This window comes from Bufo gargarizans, chromosome 5 (genome assembly GCF_014858855.1).
Source record: "Bufo gargarizans isolate SCDJY-AF-19 chromosome 5, ASM1485885v1, whole genome shotgun sequence".
Taxonomy (NCBI): Eukaryota; Metazoa; Chordata; class Amphibia; order Anura; family Bufonidae; genus Bufo; species Bufo gargarizans.
In genome coordinates this window covers 84,248,081-84,266,641 of record NC_058084.1, presented here as the reverse complement: position 1 = coordinate 84,266,641, position 18,561 = coordinate 84,248,081, and the positions used below count along the sequence as shown (strand labels likewise).

Genomic DNA, 18,561 nt, shown 5'->3' with positions numbered 1-18,561 from the left:
CTGAGTTGCAATTAGGCCATGTGACCAATGTACAGTGATGTCACTGGCCTAGGAAGAGGCTGTGGCGCTCACAGCTGATCACTGGGGTGTCGCACCCCTGCAGATCTGATACTCATGACCTATCCTGAGGATAAGTCATAAATATCTTTTTCTGGATAACCCCTCTAAAGGGGTAAATGAAAATACTTAAATATTACTTTATTATAAATATATTTTCAAATACCTTTCATTATTTATAATGGCTCGTTTTGTCTTGGGGGCAATCATCAGGGGAAACAAAATGGCCGCTGTCCTATTAGTACACACAAAACCTGTCCTGATCACACATGAGGACAAGCTACCTTACAACACTGAGGTAAGGAGCCGCCTCATCCTCCTCTCTGCTCTACTGATCCTGAATAGAGATAAGAACTTTAGCTGAATCTCTGGGGAATTTAGTTCATGAGGAGACATGAAGTACAGAGAGGATGGACAGGACAGACTGTGGTAATGGATACTGTAAACAAGTGCTGCTGCTCATTATCTACACCTCACCCTCCTCTCATGTCTCCTCATCATCTCCGTTCCCACAGAGATTCACCTGTATTAAGGATCATGATTCCTGACAAGCAGAGAGGAGGCAGCAGCACTATGGCTCATTGTGGTGAAGTAACTTGTCCTCCTGTGTGATTAGGACAGGTTTTGTGTGTCCTGATAGGACGGCTGCCATTTTATTTCTCCTAATGATTGCTCCCTAGACAACACAAGCCATTCTAAGTAATGAAAGGTATTTGTGAATATATTTATTATAATATAATATTTAATTTTTTTAATTTCTGGAGAACCCCTTTAAGGATTAGGAAGGTGAAGTATTAGAAATGAGCACCGTACCCTACAGGAATTAGCAGCATCTTGAGCTCACTGATGGCTGTGAATTCTCAGAAGAACTTGAAGAACTTTTGGAAAAAAAAAACTTGAGCAGGAACTAGATAGTGCAGGGTCTGGCTGTAGATTGGTTCACATACTGCATACTGGTAGCATTTCTTTTTTAAAGAAATCCTATGAAATATTTCTTTACCACGTGGTCATTTAAAATAAAGGTGAGAAATTGTGTTTCCTGCCTCCTTCAGTTCACTTTTTTATTGCTCTTACTGGGTCTTTGGGTTTTCTGGGATTTGGATATTATTGGCCTATCCTCAGGATACTTCATCAACATGAGATTGGCCTAGGAAGAGGCCTACAGCTGACCGGCAGGGATGTGGGAGTCAGATCCCCGCCGATCAGCTGTAGGCCTCTTCCTAGGCCATGTGACGGTTTATTGGTCACATGCCCTAGACCTGTGATGGCTAACCTCTGGCACACCAGCTGTGCTAAAACGATGACTCCCAAGGTGTACGCTTGCCTGGCTGTTCTCAGAACTCCATAGAAATTAATGGAGGATGCTGGGAGTCGTCGTTTCACCACAAGGTTAGCTATCACTGCCCTCAGTCCCATTCAAGTGAAGAGGGCAGAGCTGTGATACCAAACACAGCCTCTGTCCAATGGATGGCACTGTGCTTGGTAAGTTACGAGGAGGCTGCAGCGCTCACCGGTGCTCCGGTGAGCACCACAGCTTCCTCAAACACCTGAGGCCATCAATATGAAAGTCCCAGAGAACCCCTTTAACCCAGTAACTAGATAACTTTGTACCATAAAGCATTGTTTCAATCTCAGCGTTTTCCATTAGAACATTCCACTTCTTATTGTACCGTTGGCCGGAAATGTCATCATGCCGGACATTCCTGTTCCTTCTATAAATTTATATTGATGAATCATTTTTTATTTCATCTTTTCTATCCATTCTTTGGTGAAAGTAGGAGTACCCACACGTTACCTCCAGTGGTGTATGAGTTTTGCAGAAAAAAGTTTCAATATTCATAGCTTGAGGTACTTTTACTGAAACCGTGCCACCCATGTTCTTGGGCTGGTATTACAGCTAGTCAAGTGAATGGAGTTAAACTGCAATACCACATCCATCCACAGGGGCGTTTCTGGAAAACACATAATACAAGATCCATTTACTTACCTTACACTTTAAGTTTACAGTACTGAATATCAACAATGTAAAAAAATATTTTATGTATGGTACATAAGAGTAACAGCTGACTATAGCAGGTGTCAGGTAACCCACCATCTTAGTGGGAGCACAGAGGTCAGAGTCTATTCTCCTGAACTGCACTAGGAATTCAGGAAGAGCTTTTGGAAGTTTCCAACATCATACCCGTCAATTGTTTTAAACCCATTGACCCTTATTTACTAATTGTAAAGATGGCGTGAGCTTCGACCGGCTGGCTAGACCTGCACCACCAGCTTTATCACAGTGGCTCAGGTTGGATGAGCAGGGATAGACACTATTGGCTTACTTTGAGAGAAATTTTTATGCCAGAATTGCACCGAAATTTGGGCGCAAAATGGTACATCTTAGGCCTGCCCTTTCTTGCTCTGCCCACTTTCTGCCAATCTCAATTCTTTTGTAGGGTGTAGAAACCCTAGAAGTGCCAAAAATGAGTAAGGCTGGGCTAGGGTCTTCAGTGATCGGTGGAACAAATGGCTCAGTTTGAATGGAAACTACAAATATATACACTGATGTTCCTTTAAGAGTACCGCCACAGAGAGTTTTTTTGGACAAGAATTTGAAGCAGATCTGCCTGCAGGATTTTCTGCTAAAGCCAGAAGTAGATTTGAAAGGAATCGGAAATTGATACTTATCCTTCCTGGTGGATCCACTTTGACTTTGGCTGAAGATCCTCCAGGCAGATCTGCTTCAAAATCTCGTCCAAAAAACTGTGTGTGGCCGTACCCAAAGAGGCGGTCTGATTTGGACAATCCCTTTTTGATTGACTGTTCTCCCAACGATAAGTTGCTGGTTCCTCAGAATATGGCAGCAACTGTTCAGTTCCTTTGCAGGAGAAACTGATTATACACTTGCTGTTGAAAGTGATGGGCATTCATGTGCTGGGTTCTCCAGAAGGAGACATGCTCTCCATAACTACTCTTCATGCTGGCTCATAGATGCAGAACATAGTAATGTAAAATGGGTTTTCAAACCCAGACAACCGCTTGAAGGCTCTGATGCCCAAGCTAGCAGAATGTACTCATTGCTGTTCTGCACCAACACCACTGCTATATCTGGATTCTTCTAGCAGCATGTAGTCGGTCTCCTTAGGCTGGGTTCACATATGCGCTGTGAACTCCGGACGTGTGAGGAACCATACCCGGCATAGCTGGATACCACCATACAGTGCCAGATCCCCATTCATTGTGGTAATCCGGCCGCTTTCCGGCATTGCCGCTTGCCGACTTTCCGCCGAACAAAAAGGTTGCATGTACCATTTTTTTGTCCAGCGGAAAGTCGGCATGTATGCCAGATACAGTGACAATGCAGATGTGAATCCGGTCTTAGAGGGTCTACTTTACTTTTTATTATTTTCTCGCCTTCTTGTTTCCCCATTAATTATTAGTTGTGAAACCGAAGTGGAGAGATGAAGCCGTGGGAAAAATCTAAATACACATAAATCTTAGTTTATGATTTTGTAAAATGCACTTTTTTGGGTCTCCCAGATCTGTATTTCAATGTTTACAGATGGAATGCAAAACATTCCCCAAATCTTCTGTGAAAAGGTTTATTAGAAGTAATTCTTTAAAATAAATGACAATAAATTTCAGTAATTCTGCTTGTGTTCGCTTATTAGAGAGAGGCCATTTCATGTTCCAACTCGGTCAAGATTTCTGTGTTTTGTGCCTGGAGGTTAAAAAAGGGGTAAAAAATATAAAAAATCTGGTCTGCTATTTTCCAGAAACGGAGCCACATTTCTTTGTGGATAGCAACTGGTATTGCAGCCCATCCCCATTGGAATGAATAGGGCTAAGGTGCAAACATGTTTGACATGCTTTTTGGAAGAAAGCAGCCATGTTTTTTTTTTGTTTTTTTAATTCTGCACTTTTTGTTGCTTTTTTTGCACCAGTTTTTTTTTTGTTTGTGGTAGATATATCCGCTCCATCCGTCTATGGGAAATTACCGTAGAGATGCAGGATAGACATTTTAAAGATGAGCAAATCAATTTGTCTCATCAGCAGAGCATCTTCACCTTTGATGGGGCTGTCCCCGAAGATGAAGAAGCCCCCATCTGATGCACTGATGACAACCTGTCTGCACCAAGGGCACCGGCTCTGCTTTGGAGCAGCATCTGCGCAGACGCCTCATCCGGTGCAGATGGTGCTCCGAAGGCAATGCAGAGCGTGTGCCCTTACTCTGGCAATTGAAGCAGCAGTTCAGTTAGGACATTGTCAGTGTGGGCTAAATGACAGGTCGGCGCGGACAGCGCCCCCCAAAGGTGAAGAATCTCCACCGATGAAACAAGTTGATTCGTTGGAACTGATTCGCTCATCTCTAATAAGTTTAATTTTTGGCTACCAACATTGTATTTCCAATTTGGTGGTGTTTTTGTGCCTCTGGCCTTTTTTTGAAAAATAAAACTGGGAAGATTTATCAAAGCTGGTGTTAAGGAGAACTGGCTTAGTTGTTCAGAGGAACCAATCAGATTCCACCTTTCATTTTCCAAAGGAGCTCTGAAAAATAGCAGGTAGAATCTGATTGGTTGCTATGGACACCAGTTTTGATAAATCTCCGCAATGGCACACCAGACACAGAGTTGTTCTGAAAAAAAAAAAAAAAAAAAAAAAAAAAAAAAAAGCGGCCATAAAAAAAAAACACAAGCGATATGGGAAAAAAAACTGCATACATTTAGTAGTAAAAAAAAAAATAATTGTGTGTGAAAGAGCTCTTAAAGGACCTTTCAGGGAGACTTTTTTTTTAAAAAAAACAGCCAGACAGTGTTAAAAATGAAAAGATCCTTATTCACCTCCACCGATCCTGCTTCAGCTTTTACCGCTCTACACTTCCTCTTGTGGATTGATGCACCAGACGTACCAAGAAAGGTTCCCTTAGCCAACCCCTAGTCTTAGCAGTGACCCACCGTGGCATGTTGAGCCAAAAACCAGAGGCCAGCTTTGGAACAACCGTGGCAGGGGAATGGTATAGGTGAGTAATACTACTTTTTTCATTTACGTGGCCTGGTTTATTATTTTACTGTATATACCTTCCTGGAAGCCCCCTTTAAGAGCTGTGTGCTGCAGGCGCTCCACACCATGGCATATTATACTCCTTGCAGTGGCCTATACGAAGAGTATTCTCAGCCAAGCGGTGCTTCTAGGGGAGCCATGGTTTCAGCAGAATCTCTTATGAATCTAGAGGCCTGTGGAGGTACAGTAGAACCCGTAGAAGTATTTGGGTGCTATACTATGACTCCATAATACTCAAGGTTTCTTGCCAGCTTGGTGGTGGTTCTATCATGGTAAATCATCTGACGGTACTGTGGTCTACTGGACAGATGATCTTCAGGACCAGGGCTATTAATGAAGTATGACCAGAACACCACCTACATAGGTTCTCTACATTTCTCACATTGCCTTCCCCTCACGAATCTAATGCATGTACTACAAATAAAACCGTTCAACTTGCACAGCTCCTGCGTCTCTAAATTATGCAATTGTCCGTGATAATGCATTCGCTGTTGAAATCAAGGCGGTTATTACAGGCAGCTCCACGTGTCCTCGTAAGCCTGCGCCTCCTGAAGAGGTGAGCGTGCCTCCATTAGTGAAGTAATGTCCGCCCGTAATCTTTAGGTTTTCTCCACACACTGTTTTATTAAATACACAGAAAAGACCTAAAAGACTGATAAAAGCATAGCCACGGGCGTCTTCTTAGCCCAGGTAGAAGCTGATTTGCGATGCTAGAAATGGGTGGGCAGTGCCATGGGGTAAAGGGTTGGTCTGCGGCTATGATCTTTAAGGGTCCATTCACACGTCCGTTTTTTCTTTCCTGATCTGTTCCATTTTTTCAGGACCAGATCTGGACCCATTCATTTTCAATGGGTCCTGGAAAAAATCGTTGTTCCGTTCCGCATGTCCGTTTAAATATAAAACATGTCCTATTCTTGTCCTGAAAAATCGGATCCTGGTACAATACAAAGTCAATGGATCCGCAAAAAACGGATGACATTCGGATGTCATTCCGTATGTCATCCGTTTTTTGCGGATTCCGTTCCTGGAAACACATAACAAATTTTTTATTTTTTTTTTTCAATTTTTTTTCAAAGAAATCCAAACAACTTTATTTGATTATTGAAATGTATACATGTTCCCGTTTTTTGCGGATCCGCAAAAAACGGATGACATACGGAAACATTTTCAGGAACAACGGATCCGCAAAAAACGGACCGTTTTTCAGGATGAAAAAAAACAGGACGTGTGAATGGACCCTTAGAGCGAGTGACTCAGTCTGCGTCTCAGCATCTATTCTTGTACTGTTTATATGTACACTGCACAGTACCGCTTCTCTGTATATATAACACTGCACAGTACCGCTTCTCTGTATATATAACACTGCACAGTACCGCTTCTCTGTATATATAACACTGCACAGTACCGCTTCTCTGTATATATGTACACTGCACAGTACCGCTTCTCTGTATATATAACACTGCACAGTACCGCTTCTCTGTATATATAACACTGCACAGCACCGCTTCTCTGTATATATAACACTGCACAGCACCGCTTCTCTGTATATATAACACTGCACAGCACCGCTTCTCTGTATATATAACACTGCACAGCACCGCTTCTCTGTATATATAACACTGCACAGCACCGCTTCTCTGTATATATAACACTGCACAGTACCGCTTCTCTGTATATATAACACTGCACAGTACCGCTTCTCTGTATATATAACACTGCACAGCACCGCTTCTCTGTATATATAACACTGCACAGCACCGCTTCTCTGTATATATAACACTGCACAGTACCACTTCTCTGTATATATAACACTGCACAGTACCGCTTCTCTGTATATATGTACACTGCACAGTACCGCTTCTCTGTATATATAACACTGCACAGTACCGCTTCTCTGTATATATAACACTGCACAGCACCGCTTCTCTGTATATATAACACTGCACAGCACCGCTTCTCTGTATATATAACACTGCACAGTACCGCTTCTCTGTATATATAACACTGCACAGTACCGCTTCTCTGTATATATAGCACTGCACAGTACCACTTCTCTGTATATATGGACACTGCACAGCACCGCTTCTCTGTATATATAACACTGCACAGCACCGCTTCTCTGTATATATAACACTGCACAGTACCGCTTCTCTGTATATATAACACTGCACAGTACCGCTTCTCTGTATATATAACACTGCACAGTACAACTTCTCTGTATATATAGCACTGCACAGTACCGCTTCTCTGTATATATAACACTGCACAGTACCGCTTCTCTGTATATATAACACTGCACAGTACCGCTTCTCTGTATATATAACACTGCACAGTACCGCTTCTCTGTATATATAACACTGCACAGTACCGCTTCTCTGTATATATAGCACTGCACAGTACCACTTCTCTGTATATATGGACACTGCACAGCACTGCTTCTCTGTATATATAACACTGCACAGTACAACTTCTCTGTATATATAGCACTGCACAGTACCGCTTCTCTGTATATATAACACTGCACAGTACTGCCGCAGTATACACAGGATGGGTCCCAATGGTTTCCTTCATATAGTGCACGCAGAGTATGCTCTGTCTGTGAGCACGCAGTATAGGAGTACTGATACTGATGATGGAGGCGGCTGCCCCTCCGGGCGCACATTCCCTGCACGGGGCGCTCCCTGCATGCAGAGTATGCTCTGTGAGCACGCAGTATAGGAGTACTGATACTGATGATGGAGGCGGATGCCCCTCCGGGCGCTCCCTGCACGCAGAGTATGCTCTGTCTGTGAGCACGCAGTATAGGAGTACTGATACTGATGATGGAGGCAGCTGCCCCTCTAGGCGCACATTCCCTGCACGGGGCGCTCCCTGCATGCAGAGTATGCTCTGTCCGTGAGCACGCAGTATAGGAGTACTGATACTGATGATGGAGGCGGCTGCCCCTCCGGGCGCACATTCCCTGCACGGGGGGCGCTCCCTGCATGCAGAGTATGCTCTGTCCGTGTGAGCACGCAGTATAGGAGTACTGATACTGATGATGGAGGCGGTTGCCCCTCCGGGCGCACATTCCCTGCACGGGGGGTGCTCCCTGCATGCAGAGTATGCTCTGTCCGTGTGAGCACGCAGTATAGGAGTACTGATACTGATGATGGAGGCGGCTGCCCCCCCGGGCGCACATTCCCTGCACGCGGCGCTCCCTGCACGCAGAGTATGCTCTGTCTGTGAGCACGCAGTATAGGAGTACTGATACTGATGATGGAGGCGGCTGCCCCTCCGGGCGCACATTTCCTGCACGCAGAGTATGATCTGTCTGTGAGCACGCAGTATAGGAGTACTGATACTGATGATGGAGGCGGCTGCCCCTCCGGGCGCTCCCTGCACGCAGAGTATGCTCTGTGTGAGCACGCAGTATAGGAGTACTGATATTGATGATGGAGGCGGCTGCCCCTCCGGGCGCTCCCTGCACGCAGAGTATGCTCTGTGTGAGCACGCAGTATATGAGTACTGATACTGATGATGGAGGCAGCTGCCCCTCTAGGCGCACATTCCCTGCACGGGGCGCTCCCTGCACGCAGAGTATGCTCTGTGTGAGCACGCAGTATAGGAGTACTGATACTGATGATGGAGGCGGCTGCCCCTCCGGGCCCACATTCCCTGCACGGGGCGCTCCCTGCACGCAGAGTATGCTCTGTCTGTGAGCACGCAGTATAGGAGTACTGATACTGATGATGGAGGCGGCTGCCCCTCTGGGCGCACATTCCCTGCACGGGGCGCTCCCTGCACGCAGAGTATGCTCTGTCCGTGTGAGCACGCAGTATAGGAGTACTGATACTGATGATGGAGGCGGCTGCCCCTCCGTGCGCACATTCCCTGCACGGGGCGCTCCCTGCATGCAGAGTATGCTCTGTCTGTGAGCACGCAGTATAGGAGTACGGATACTGATGATGGAGGCGGCTGCCCCTCCGGGCGCACATTCCTTGCATGCAGAGTATGCTCTGTGAGCACGCAGTATAGGAGTACTGATACTGATGATGGAGGCGGCTGCCCCTCCGGGCGCACATTCCTTGCATGCAGAGTATGCTCTGTGTGAGCACGCAGTATAGGAGTACTGATACTGATGATGATGCAGGCGGCTGCCCCTCCGGGCGCTCCCTGCACGCAGAGTATGCTCTGTCTGTGAGCACGCAGTATAGGAGTACTGATACTGATGATGGAGGCGGCTGCCCCTCCGGGCGCACATTCCCTGCACGGGGCGCTCCCTGCACGCAGAGTATGCTCTGTCTGTGAGCACGCAGTATAGGAGTACTGATACTGATGATGGAGGCGGCTGCCCCTCCGGGCGCACATTCCCTGCACGCAGAGTATGCTCTGTCTGTGAGCACGCAGTATAGGAGTACTGATACTGATGATGGAGGCGGCTGCCCCTCCGGGCGCACATTCCCTGCACGGGGCGCTCCCTGCACGCAGAGTATGCTCTGTCCGTGTGAGCACGCAGTATAGGAGTACTGATACTGATGATGGAGGCGGCTGCCCCTCCGTGCGCACATTCCCTGCACGGGGCGCTCCCTGCATGCAGAGTATGCTCTGTCTGTGAGCACGCAGTATAGGAGTACTGATACTGATGATGATGGAGGCGGCTGCCCCTCCGGGCGCACATTCCCTGCATTTGAGCACACAGTATAGGAGTACTGATACTGACGATGGAGGCGGCTGCCCCTCCGGGCGCACATTCCCTGCACGGGGGCGCTCCCTGCATGCAGAGTATGCTCTGTCTGTGAGAACGCTGTATAGGATACTGATGATGATGGAGGCGGCTGCCCCTCCGGGCGCACATTCCCTGCACGGGGCGCTCCCTGCACGCAGAGTATGCTCTGTCCGTGTGAGCACGCAGTATAGGAGTACTGATGATGGAGGCGGCTGCCCCTCCGGGCGCACATTCCCTGCACGGGGCGCTCCCTGCACGCAGAGTATGCTCTGTCTGTGAGCACGCAGTATAGGAGTACTGATACTGATGATGGAGGCGGCTGCCCCTCCGGGCGCACATTTCCTGCACGCAGAGTATGCTCTGTCTGTGAGCACGCAGTATAGGAGTACTGATATTGATGATGGAGGCGGCTGCCCCTCCGGGCGCACATTCCCTGCACGGGGCGCTCCCTGCACGCAGAGTATGCTCTGTCTGTGAGCACGCAGTATAGGAGTACTGATACTGATGATGGAGGCGGCTGCCCCTCCGGGCGCTCCCAGCACGCAGAGTATGCTCTGTGTGAGCACGCAGTATAGGAGTACTGATATTGATGATGGAGGCGGCTGCCCCTCCGGGCGCTCCCTGCACGCAGAGTATGCTCTGTGTGAGCACGCAGTATAGGAGTACTGATACTGATGATGGAGGCGGCTGCCCCTCCGGGCGCTCCCTGCACGCAGAGTATGCTCTGTGTGAGCACGCAGTATAGGAGTACTGATACTGATGATGGAGGCGGCTGCCCCTCCGGGCGCTCCCTGCACGCAGAGTATGCTCTGTGTGAGCACGCAGTATAGGAGTACTGATACTGATGATGGAGGCGGCTGCCCCTCCGGGCGCTCCCTGCACGCAGAGTATGCTCTGTGTGAGCACGCAGTATAGGAGTACTGATACTGATGATGGAGGCGGCTGCCCCTCCGGGCGCACATTCCCTGCACGGGGCGCTCCCTGCGCGCAGAGTATGCTCTGTCTGTGAGCACGCAGTATAGGAGTACTGATACTGATGATGGAGGATATGCTCTGTCTGTGAGCACGCAGTATAGGAGTACTGATACTGATGGAGGCGGCTGCTCCTCCGGGCGCACATTCCCTGCACGCAGAGTATGCTCTGTCTGTGAGCACGCAGTATAGGAGTACTGATACTGATGATGGAGGCGGCTGGCCCTCCGGGCGCACATTCCCTGCACGGGGCGCTCCCTGCACGCAGAGTATGCTCTGTCTGTGAGCACGCAGTATAGGAGTACTGATACTGATGGAGGCGGCTGCCCCTCCGGGCGCACATTCCCTGCATGCAGAGTATGCTCTGTCTGTGAGCACGCAGTATAGGAGTACTGATACTGATGATGGAGGCGGCTGCCCCTCCGGGCGCTCCCAGCACGCAGAGTATGCTCTGTGTGAGCACGCAGTATAGGAGTACTGATACTGATGATGGAGGCGGCTGCCCCTCCGGGCGCTCCCTGCACGCAGAGTATGCTCTGTGTGAGCACGCAGTATAGGAGTACTGATACTGATGATGGAGGCGGCTGCCCCTCCGGGCGCACATTCCCTGCACGGGGCGCTCCCTGCGCGCAGAGTATGCTCTGTCTGTGAGCACGCAGTATAGGAGTACTGATACTGATGATGGAGGATATGCTCTGTCTGTGAGCACGCAGTATAGGAGTACTGATACTGATGGAGGCGGCTGCCCCTCCGGGCGCACATTCCCTGCACGCAGAGTATGCTCTGTGTGAGCATGCAGTATAGGAGTACTGATACTGATGGAGGCGGCTGCCCCTCCGGGCGCACATTCCTAGCATGCAGAGTATGCTCTGTCTGTGAGCACGCAGTATAGGAGTACTGATACTGATGGAGGCGGCTGCCCCTCCGGGCGCACATTCCCTGCACGCAGTATAGGAGTACTGATACTGATGGAGGCGGCTGCCCCTCCGGGCGCACATTCCTTGCATGCAGAGTATGCTCTGTGTGAGCACGCAGTATAGGAGTACTGATACTGATGATGATGCAGGCGGCTGCCCCTCCGGGCGCTCCCTGCATGCAGAGTATGCTCTGTGTGAGCACGCAGTATAGGAGTACTGATACTGATGGAGGCGGCTGCCCCTCCTGGCGCTCCCTGCACGCAGAGTATGCTCTGTGTGAGCACGCAGTATAGGAGTACTGATACTGATGATGGAGGGTATGCTCTGTCTGTGAGCACGCAGTATAGGAGTACTGATACTGATGGAGGCGGCTGCCCCTCCGGGCGCTCCCTGCACGCAGAGTATGCTCTGTGTGAGCACGCAGTATAGGAGTACTGATACTGATGGAGGCGGCTGCCCCTCCTGGCGCTCCCTGCACGCAGAGTATGCTCTGTGTGAGCACGCAGTATAGGAGTACTGATACTGATGGAGGCGGCTGCCCCTCCTGGCGCTCCCTGCACGCAGAGTATGCTCTGTGTGAGCACGCAGTATAGGAGTACTGATACTGATGATGGAGGGTATGCTCTGTCTGTGAGCACGCAGTATAGGAGTACTGATACTGATGGAGGCGGCTGCCCCTCCGGGCGCACATTCCTAGCACGGGGGCGTCACACAGGACGTCACGGTGGTGACGCGCTTCCCGGACCAGACTGCTGCCGTGTGCCGCCGGGATGGATCGCAGCACCGAATAGCCGCCATGTATCCTCGCCCGCTCTGCCAGATGGCGGCAGAGAGCCCCCCGGGGCCCCGAGCGCCCGCCGTTCTCCGCCGCATCCCGCCTCGCCCGCTGGCCCGCGCCCACAGCGCCCTGCTGCCGTCCATGCTGATGTTCGGGGTGATCGTGGCGTCCAGCGGGCTGCTCCTGATGATAGAGCGGGGGATCCTGGCCGAGGTGAAGACCCCTCCTCCCCGCGGGGACGTGGCGTGGCGGAGCCGCACCCGGGAGCTGGAGGCCGACGAGCTGGAGCTGCAGATCCTGCGGGACGTCCGGAACCGCACCACGAGCCGGGTGTGCGGGCACAGGAGCATGCCGCACAGCGTGTGGGCGCTGCCGCCCGGCCAGAGGAGGACCCTGCTCAAGCACATCCTCGTCAACGACAAGTACAAGTTCCTGTACTGCTACGTGCCCAAGGTGGCCTGCTCCAACTGGAAGAGGGTCCTGAAGGTGCTGGACGGCAGCCTGGAGAGCCTGGACTCCCGGCTCAAGATGGACCACCAGAAGGACCTGGTCTTCTTGTCCGACCTGTCCGTGGAGCAGATCAAGCATCGCCTGCGCCATTACTACAAGTTCCTGTTCGTGCGGGAGCCGCTGGAGCGCCTGCTGTCCGCCTACCGCAACAAGTTCGGGGAGATCAAAGAGTACCAGCAGCGCTACGGCCTGGAGATCGTGCGCCGCTACCGGCAGGACCCCGCCGCCGCCTCCAAGGGGGATGACGTCACCTTCTCCGAGTTCCTCCGGTACCTGCTGGACGAGGACGCGGAGAAGATGAACGAGCACTGGATGCCCATCTACAACCTGTGCCAGCCCTGCGCCGTGCCCTACGACTTCATAGGCAGCTATGAGAGGCTGGGGGAGGACGCCAACCGGGTGCTGGAGGCCGTCGGTGCCCCCAGCTACATCCGCTTCCCCGAGAGACAAGCCTGGTACAAGCCGGTCACCCAAGAGACCTTCCGTTACTTCCTGTGTAACACCCCGCAGGGGCTGCTCAGGGAGCTGCTGCCCAAGTACATCATGGACTACTCCTTATTCGCCTACACCCTGCCCAATATCACCAGTGAATACTGCAGGCAGTAATGCCCCATGCCATGCAGGCGGTAGTATACCGGGCAGGTAGTAAGGTCTGATACTATGCAGGCAGTAATGCCCCGTGCCATGCAGGCGGTAGTAAGGTCTGATACTATGCTGGCAGTAATGCCTTATGCCATGCAGGCAGTAATATAGCATGCAGGTAGTAAGGTCTGATACTATGCTGGCGGTAATATGCCATTCAGGTAGTATGGTCTGATACCATGCAGGCGGTAATATACCAGGCAAGTAGTAAGGTCTGATACTATGCAGGCGGTAATGTCTTATGCCATGCAGGCAGTAATATAGCATGCAGGTAGTAAGGTCTGATACTATGCTGGCGGTAATATAGCATGCAGGTAGTAAGGTCTGATACTATGCTGGCGGTAATATGCCATTCAGGTAGTAAGGTCTGATACTATGCTGGCGGTAATATGCCATTCAGGTAGTAAGGTCTGATACTATGCTGGCGGTAATATGCCATTCAGGTAGTAAGGTCTGATACCATGCAGGCGGTAATATACCAGGCAGGTAGTAAGGTCTGATACCATGCAGGCAGTAATGCCTCATGCCATGCCGGTAGTAAGGTCTTATACTTACTATGCTGGCTGTAATGTCTCATGCCCTGCAGGCGGTAATACGCAGGCAGTAAAGTCTGATACCATGCAGGCGGTAAGGTCTTATACTATGCTGGCGGTAATATGCCATTCGGGTAGTAAGGTCTGATACCATGCAGGCGGTAATTTCTGATACCACACAGGTAGTAATGTCTTACACCATGCAGGCAGTAAGGTCTCATGCCACGCAGGCAGTATTGTCTGGTACCACGCTGACGGTAATATACCATGCAGGGAGTAATGTCTCTTACCATGTAGGCAGTGAGGTCTTGATGGTAAGCTGATATACCATGCTGACAGTGAGGCCATATAGAATCCAGCAATGCCAGAGATGTGAATAGATCACCACTTGATCCCTATTGCCTATATTAGGATCCAGCAGTGATCTGGCCTCTTTTCAGCATAAAAGCTGGGTTTCAATCGGACAATACTGATGCATGCAGTGTTTTTATTCCGGCCGACATTCGGCATTTATGCCGGATCATCCCTAAAAGAGATGTGAACACAGCCTACGGTCTTACACCATGCAGATGGTCAGGTCTTTTACAGTGCAGGTACTAAGGTCTTATACTGTGGAAGTGGTAAGGTCTTATACCGTGCAGTAGGTCACTTTCTATACCATGTAGGTACTAAGTTCTTATACCGTGCAGGCGGTAAGGTCTTATACCATGAAAGCGGTAAGGTCTTATACTGTGCAGGCGGTAAGGTCTTATACTGTGCAGGCGGTAAGGTCTTATACTGTGCAGGCGGTAAGGTCCTGCACCGTGCAGATGGTCAGCTCTTATACTGTGCAGGAGGTCACTTTTTATACTGTTCAGGAAGTCAGCTCTTATACCGTTCAGGAAGTCAGCTCTATTACCGCGCAGGCGGTCAGCTCTAATACCGCGCAGGCGGTCAGCTCTTATACTGTGCAGGAGGTCACTTTTTATACCGTTCAGGAAGTCAGCTCTTATACCGCGCTGGCGGTCAGCAGCTCTTATACCGCGCAGGCGGTCAGCACTTAAACCATGCAGGCGGTCAGCTTTTATACCGTGCAGGCGGTCAGCTCTTATACCGTTCAGCCAGTAAGCTCTTGCGGCTTTTTCTCCAGTCTCAGTATTTGCTGCAGGTTATATCCATTGTCCTGTGTGTAGCAGTCATACCTACCTTGTGCATATGGCCATACGATTTCAGTCGTGTTACAGTGTAACCTTCCCTGTCTACAGAGGCTGTATGTATATATATATGTCCTGTATACTAGTAGGCATCCTACTTCTTATCTATGCAAGAGGGAGCACCGGGCACATTGACCAGCGATGGGGCTAGGAGCAACGTTGTCTTTTACGTGTCACATGATAAACCTGCTTCATACCGTAATGTTAGAAAACGCTGAACAAGACTCATCCCTCTATAGCAGGGTCTCCGCGTTCAGGTCTTTGGATGCATGTCCTCTCTCCCTGGACATGTACATGTCTGACTGCACCAGTATGTTGGGTTTCCACAGGTTGTAGGACTTCCTTATTATACGTTGACTATTTATTACATGTGTAATACCCTCTCCTTATGCCCTGCGCCATTCAGTGGTGTGTGTCCATGAATGTTGTTCTGTCTACAGATGGCCGGGGTAAACCACCCCTATAGACCAGTGTTCCTCAACTCTAGTCCTGAGGGTCCATCATGATTTGAGAACATCTCGCAGAATGATGCATAGTCAATCATTATCACCTGCTCAACACTATGGAAATCCTGAAAACATGACTGATAGGTGGCCCCTGAGGACGGGAGTAGAGGACCACTGCTCTAGAGGATGTCCACACAGGACTTAAAGGGACCTTGGGTGAGGTGCTTACCTGCTTCCCGGTGCTTTCTCTCCTCTCGTGTTGTATTGCGCTCCCAGAACTTAAACTTCCGTTTAGCCGCAGTGGTGACCTGCTACTTTTGCGCCGTTTGACCATTTGACAAAGCAAGGGGAGCAGGTCACCTCTGCAGTATCAAACTGGAACTTGACATCTGGGAAGAGATGGAGCGGAGAGCCAGCACCGGTAGGCCGGTAAGTAGATTTCCCTTCTCAGGTCTGTCCAAGAGGGACAAGGGTTTGCCATAGCCCCCTGCAGCAGACTGACTAACCACAGGGACACCCACTGATCACAACACCAAGGGGGTCCATCTCCCACAAACATGTACAGTGTACAGGCTCGGTTCCAGATAGGTGGGACTGGCCAAGAGAAGCTGCCTGAGTGGAGCAACAGTGCACATGCTTGCTCCATTCAGACGGGGACCCCTATTCTTGTGATCATTGGGGGTTCCGGAGGTCAGATCCCCACTGATCAGACACATACCACCGTGGATGGTGTCAACCTTGGTACAACCTCCCAGGATTCAGCATCCTCTCTGAGGATCGCATCCGGCACACTGACCAAAGAAAGCGTCGTCTGGACGCGTTGCCCGCATTGTTTACAGGTTTATTCGGTGACATTTTTTGTATTTTCTCCTTTGCACTTTCAATTTAACCAAAGATTTTGTACTAAAAAAATAATAATCCTGAAAGTATTTTTGCATTTTCTATAGAGCAGTATGTTTTGTATATGAATAGCAGTTATGCATTGTATATGGGGGTTATACTGGACAAGCCGCTGCCTGTCGTGCTGGGATGTTTTTATTTAACTCATTCAGCGCCAGTACGACAGGAGATAGGGTCGGATCGTTGTCTTTTGCTGATTTCTAACACTTTCTACCAGCATCTCAAACAGTATTAAATACGTTTATTTCAAGAGAAATCATGTTTCGCGCTTTTGATTTAGAATCGAGATGGTGGATTTAAAGACTTTTTCCAGGAGTACAGTATCCTTAGATAAGGTGATCAATGGGGGCCCGTCTTCTGGGACCCCCACTGATCAGCCGTTGAGCGCGGCGAGCACTTTCTAACCTAGTAACGTCACATTCATCAGTCATATGGTCTATGTGCAGCTCAGTCCCATTCCAGTGAGCTGCAATACCAAGTATAGCCACTATACAGTGTATGGCGCTGTGCTTGGTATGCCGTGATCTGATTGGTGGGGGTCCCAGGTGTCGGACCCCCACTGATCAAATACTGATGACATGTCATCCATATTGTACTCCCAGAAAAGACTTTTTAATGATCTGTGAGAAAAACGTATTACAAACGTTTGCCGTTGTGGCATATTTTTTGCATTCCCGTACTATGTCCTACATGGGGTATGCGCCGTCTCCTAGCAACCAACAGGTGGGGTGTGAAAATCTGATGAAAATAATCCATTTAGGATATGGATTTCCACAGTTCCCATTCAGATAAAGGAGACAGTCACAGAAATGTCTGTGTGCGAACAACCCCTTTACTATACAAGCTCTTGAGAGCCCCAGGTTGATCTTGAAAGGTACGTTGCTGTGGCAGCCGCAAATGGATATAGGATCACGTGCACCCATTCAGGTAGTACATGGACGGACTAGGTCCACTTAGGGTTGCCAACAAAAAATACTGGCCAAACGGGGTGTGGTTGTGGGGGCGGGGCGTGGTATGAAGTCGCTATGTCATAATGTGTCTCCCACTAATATCAAAGAGGTATTCTCGTATGAGACAATGGGGGCATATCGCTGGATGAAGTGAATAGGAGCGGTGGCCGTCATGTGCGGTGAGCTTCCATTCACTTCTATGGCGAGAGCGCTTGGTGGTGGCCAGACCGGAGTCCTCCAGCCACCACTTTGTCTCAGATGAGAATACCCCTTTAGTGCCCCCCAGTAATATTAATGCCTCCTTTAGTGCCCCTCAGAATTAATAATGCCCCCAGTAATATCAATGCCCCCATTAGTGCTCTCTAGTAATAGTAATGCCGCCATTAGTGCCACCCAGTAATAGTAATGCCCCATTAATGCTCTCCAATAGTAGTAATGCCCCATTAGTGCCACCCTGTAATAGTAATGCCCCCATTAGTGCCCCCTTCTTTGATTGCTTCACTGTGAACACTCGCTGCTCACTGGATGTACAGGACAGGACCTGTGAGATGTCATCACGCTGGAGCGCAGGTCCTGTGCTGAGCATACAGTCAGCGGGGGGCATTCACAGCGGCGCGATCAAATGGAGGAGTTTTTTTTCCTTAACACAAGTGGGAATTAAAGGGGTATTTCTATCATAATGATCACTGTTAAATCTGTTAATGATTTGACAGTGATCATTTTTGTAAATATACTTGATAAACAAATTTCCACCGATTGGGATAAAATTCATCCCCACTTACCTTATTGTTGTGACTCGGTCTCCCCTGGTTATGACTACCGCTCTTCTCCAAAATCCCGATGGTCGCGCTTGCACAGAAGACTCCTTCTTTTCTCCCGGCCGAGCCGCTCGCTGTCCTGAACGCGCACGCT

General features: G+C 49.6%; 1 protein-coding gene across 5 annotated transcripts; it reads left to right on the top strand.

Moving 5' to 3' along the window:
* Positions 1-12,314: 12,314 nt before the first annotated feature.
* On the top strand, positions 12,315-16,955 carry CHST14 (carbohydrate sulfotransferase 14). 5 transcript variants are annotated; one of them, XR_006390023.1, is made up of 3 exons: positions 12,316-13,635; positions 13,687-13,788; positions 14,095-16,955. XR_006390023.1 is itself a non-coding variant. In XM_044293958.1 (2 exons), the coding sequence occupies exons 1-2, from the start codon at positions 12,494-12,496 to the stop codon at positions 13,656-13,658; spliced, it is 1,098 nt and encodes a 365-aa protein (XP_044149893.1). In that variant the 5' UTR covers positions 12,315-12,493; the 3' UTR covers positions 13,659-16,955. The 5 variants fall into 5 exon arrangements, 2 of the variants coding, with proteins under 2 accessions (XP_044149893.1, XP_044149892.1); XM_044293958.1 differs by having other exon boundaries at positions 12,315-13,584; positions 13,652-16,955; XR_006390022.1 differs by having other exon boundaries at positions 12,316-13,745; positions 14,028-16,955.
* The last annotated feature ends 1,606 nt before the right edge of the window (positions 16,956-18,561 follow it).

Coding starts and splice junctions, on each gene's coding strand:
- CHST14 (XM_044293958.1), top strand. CDS start 12,494: ATGTATCCTCGCCCGCTCTGCCAGATGGCGGCAGAGAGCCCCCCGGGG.